The sequence below is a fragment of the Condylura cristata genome, unplaced genomic scaffold, assembly GCF_000260355.1.
Source record: "Condylura cristata isolate star-nosed mole 26May11 unplaced genomic scaffold, ConCri1.0 scaffold00014, whole genome shotgun sequence".
Taxonomy (NCBI): domain Eukaryota; kingdom Metazoa; phylum Chordata; class Mammalia; order Eulipotyphla; family Talpidae; genus Condylura; species Condylura cristata.
In genome coordinates this window covers 51327367-51331606 of record NW_004567115.1, presented here as the reverse complement: position 1 = coordinate 51331606, position 4240 = coordinate 51327367, and the positions used below count along the sequence as shown (strand labels likewise).

Genomic DNA, 4240 nt, shown 5'->3' with positions numbered 1-4240 from the left:
TTATTATTTTTACAAGATTCCCTGGCTCTCCAAGACACACATGAGGATGCCAAAATCTCTCTCTAGAATATTTTTGCTTCCTAAAAATGATTCCTCACTTGGGTGCATCTTAAATCATGGATGATGGGTGAACAGATTACTGGTCCAGATCGGGGACTGGTAACAAGGGCCTCGGGTGAAATCCGCCCCGAAGACCACTTCTCTGGGGGGGCTGGAGGGAGGGGCGGGGCAGGGGGGTGGCAGCGGCTGCTGCTTTTGCGGTACAGAGCGTGGTTGTGGACAAACACCCTTTGTGGCTGCAAATGCGAAAACACCAGCTAGCTCCTTACAGAGAAAAATTGCCCAACATGCCTGCTTCATAAGCTCCATCAGGTCGAGGCCTGCTCTTCATTACGCAGCGTTTGCCTACTGTCCCTAAAAGTGCCCAGTGAAAGGGCGGCCGCAGCTCTCCACTCCGACCTCTGACTTCCCATGGCCCCGACTATGGGGTGGTGGGACGACAAGCTGTGTCTCCAGCCCGCCTGCTCATGCAGCCGCAGTGGCTAAGGACGGGGTCCCAGGAGGTCTCTGCTGTTGGGTGACGTAACTGAGCTCACACACGCTCCCAGTCGCTAGATGTTAAACTGACCGACGTCACCGAGCGTCTCCCAGCCAGGCCAGGATGGTGCTGGCCCAGCTCCAGGCACACGGGCCACCTGGCCTCAGGTCAAAGCCAAAAGGCCCCCAAAGGTCTCTGCAAACACGGGATCACCCCGTGGGGTGAGACCCCCCCAGACCTGCTTCCTCCTCTGTGGAATGAGACCAGGCTCCCGTCGCTGACTGGCAGAGGCAGTGAGCTGCTCCCTACACACCAGGGCCTGGACAGGAGGTGGAGCTGCAGGCCTGGCCTCCTGCTGAGTGCTCTCGCTGGCCTGCTGCGTCTGTCAGCCACCCACGGTCCTGTGGTCTGGGCGCTGCGGGCCTCACAGGCTCAACCAGGCGCCTTCAAGGTCCCCACGGCCCTGAGTACCAAGGCTGCCGCTGCTGCTCCTTCCCAAGCTGACCCCAGCTGAGCTGACCCAGCTCGGGCCTCTCTCTCTGGGGGCTGTGAAGTGACTTAGTGGGCAGGTGCTGCTGAACAGTGCTTGAGCTCAGAGGTCCTCAAACCTGACTGCACCGTGGGATCCTCCAAGAGGCTTCTAGAAACTATTCAGGCCTGGTTCTGCCCAGAGGCTCTGACTTACTCATCTGGAGAGGGGGTTTGGTGCTGGCATTTTTAAGAAAAAATAATATAATGGTTTATTTTTACATCATTTTGTGCCTTTGTCCATCTCCGTTGTCATCCCCGTGGGCTTCTGTCACCAGCTCACCCATGTGCCACTGCACTTCTCCTCCCTCCCTCCACTTTTGATCCCATTCCCCGCTCCACTCCGTAATGTCTCTCTATATAGCTGATCATTATTATTATTATTCTCCCCTCCCCCACCCCCACCCCGGTCCTTTAGCTCCTGCTATGAGTGAAACCATCCAGTATTTTTCCTTTTCTGCTTATTTCAGTAAGCATGCTCCCTTCCAGCTCCGTCCACGCTGCTGCTGAAGGCAGGCGTTTATCTTTTTTGGTTGCTGAGGAATATTCCATGGTGTATCTGACGCATCTTTGGACCCAGCCATTCACTTTGGGCATTTGGGCTGCCCACGCCTTTCCTGTTGTGAATAGGGCAGCAATAAACATGGGGGTGCAGGTGTCTTTTCGGATCAGTGCTTCTGTGTCTTTTGGGGTGATCCCTAGGAGTGGGACTGCTGGGTCAGATGGAAGCTCCAGGCATTTTTTATGGCTCTCCCAGGGATTTAAGCACAGAGGAGACGAGAGCCATGCCCTTGAGGGTGAAGGTGCTGAGTCATCTCGGTAGCCCCAGGGCTTCGCTCATCCTGGGTGCTCAGCTTGGGCTGGATTAACTCGTGCTTTCGGCACCACTGGAAGGTGATGAGGGTGTTTTCGAATCACGAGTCTGGCTGGCCTCCTTCACACCAGGAAGGCAAGTGACTGTCTCCACCAGGGCGGGACCAGGCGCGCCTCTGGGCGGGTGTTCACTCCTGCGGGGTCTCTGGGAGTCAGGAGCGGAGTCCGGCCAAGGGCACCTAGTACATGGCATCTTCAGCGTGACCCAGTCTCACTGGTCCCGGCCTGCCTCTAACACCTACTGAGTGGAACCAACCAAGCTACTGGCCTCCCGTAGCGGAAGAAGTCTTGGTCTTGCAGTCTGAGCGAGGAGTGGGGCTGCTGTCAGCCCCGTCCTGCCCTCCGGTGGCGGAAGTCTCCAGAACCCTCAGGCCTGCTCTTCCTGGGTGGCCTCCGTCACCGTGCAGGCCGTGGTGTGTGAGCGAACCGGCAAACCTCAGCCCCCAGGTCTCACCACAGCAACCTGATTTACTGGGTCAAGGGGACACTGGAATTTGCATTTTAACAAGCTGTGGAAGCAATCTTGATCCAGACCGTGGGAAGGGCCTGCAAATCACCCACCCCGTGACCCAGCCCTAGACGTACCACAGAACCTCCTGGAGAGCGGGAGCCGGCCGAATGAGCTGCCCCGCCACGTTCTGGAAAGCTCCCAGTGGTTCTTGCAGGAAAAGGACCGGGAGAAGCAGGAATCTAGTCCCGCCTCCTCGTTCACCAGCAGCAAGGAGGAGGCGCCTCACGCAGGCCACACCACCAGCCCCCGACCAGGAATTAGATGCCTCTCTGTGGTTTGATCGGGGGATCACTTCCGCCACGAGCCAGGAGGAAGTAGGGTAAAGGAACCCTCTTCCCTCTTGCTGGGAAAGTTACTTGGAAATACCATGGAGCATCCTTAAAACCAAAATTTGAAGTGCTGTAGGACCCAGCCACCCACCCTGGCCATTCATGTGAGCATTATGGGAGCAGCAGGGTGAGATTTCCACCCCTGTGTTCCCAGCGCTTCAGTCACGGAGTCAACTGACGAGCGCAGTGACATGACCGGGGAGAGATACCCAATGGAATACTACTCGGCTGTTAAAAAGATGAAACTGGGGCTGTGGCAATAATAAGACGGGATGTGGAGGTGATGAAACTTCATGCAAAATGCCAGGAAGGAAATCAGCTACTGGATGATTGCACTCCTTTGCGGACTATAACCAGCCAAAGAAAACAAGCCGGCCGGGCACTGCCAAAATACCTCTGAGACGCCGAAAACTGTGGTGTTTACCAGAGGGACGGGTACGGGCAGAGAGGACCCAAGGGTTAAGGCGACCGGTGAGGGTACAGGACGGAAGCGGGTGCGTATGTCTAGGGGTGCAGTACCCCAAACTATACAGTGCCGTACGTGGGCAGCCGACCCCAGACCCCTGGCCAGACCCCGGCGGCCGGGTGGGAGCCTCACTCACCCAGAGAGGCCAGCACAGCCACGGCCACCAGCATCAGGGCCAGGAAGAGGTACAGAATCCGCACGGACGTGTGCAAGGACAGGCTCCTCTGGCAGCGGCTGCAGCGAGGCCCGAGCCGGCCTGTGGGGGCAGGAAACGGGCAGAGCTCAGGCCGGGGCTGAGGCCGTCCCCTCCGGTCCACCTTGTCGCGTTTCAGCTTCCTGCCTGTTCTCTGCCCGACCCGCCTTCTGCCTGGATCTTAGAGCTCTCCGGGTGGAGAGTGCAGGGGCCTCCCCAGAAGCCCTGTGCCATCACGCCCATCCATCCCCTTCCTCCTTCATTCAGCCCCGGGCGTGGGGGACACCTCCCCGCTCTCCCCTGGCCTCAGGGCTGGGGCGGACAGCCTGCTGTCACCACCTGTGACCAGCCCAGCCTGGCTCAGGCTCAGCTCCCAAGTCTCATGTCACGGGGACGCTGGCTCCCAAGACCGGCTCAGTGTTAAAACTGAAAGGCCCTTCCCCGGGGACCCAGACGGCCGCTCACCCGGCTGAAGACCGCAGGTGGCCAGCACATCTCCCAGAAACCAAACCAGAATGGCCTCTGGTTTGGGGTGGGTGCCCCTGGCAGGTGGTCAGTGCCCCGTGGGGACGCAGGGATGCTCCTGACTGCAACCTCTCGGCGAGCTTCGCTGAGAGCCCAGGGTGCCCCGATCTGTGGGCACTGCACAGCACCAGCCTAGGTACCCCGGCTCTCAGGTCAGCGTGCCAGGCTGGGGGAGAAGGACGGGCCCCCGGGATGGCAAGGGACATGAGGTCGGGACAGCGCTGGGCAGGCAGGAACAGAGGCCTTGGGGCAGGGGGCAGAGGCTGAGAGAAGTCTC

At 58.9% G+C, this 4240-nt stretch overlaps 1 protein-coding gene across 1 annotated transcript in view; it reads right to left on the bottom strand.

Annotated features, from left to right (window-relative positions):
* The window catches only part of SCARA3 (scavenger receptor class A, member 3), a 37358-nt gene that overhangs the window by 9017 nt on the left and 24101 nt on the right, over nucleotides 1-4240 (bottom strand). Inside the window, exon 4 of the mRNA XM_012724804.1 lies at nucleotides 3382-3608. Coding sequence (XP_012580258.1) covers nucleotides 3382-3608 — 227 coding nt within the window. The remainder of the gene's footprint in view (nucleotides 1-3381; nucleotides 3609-4240) is intronic.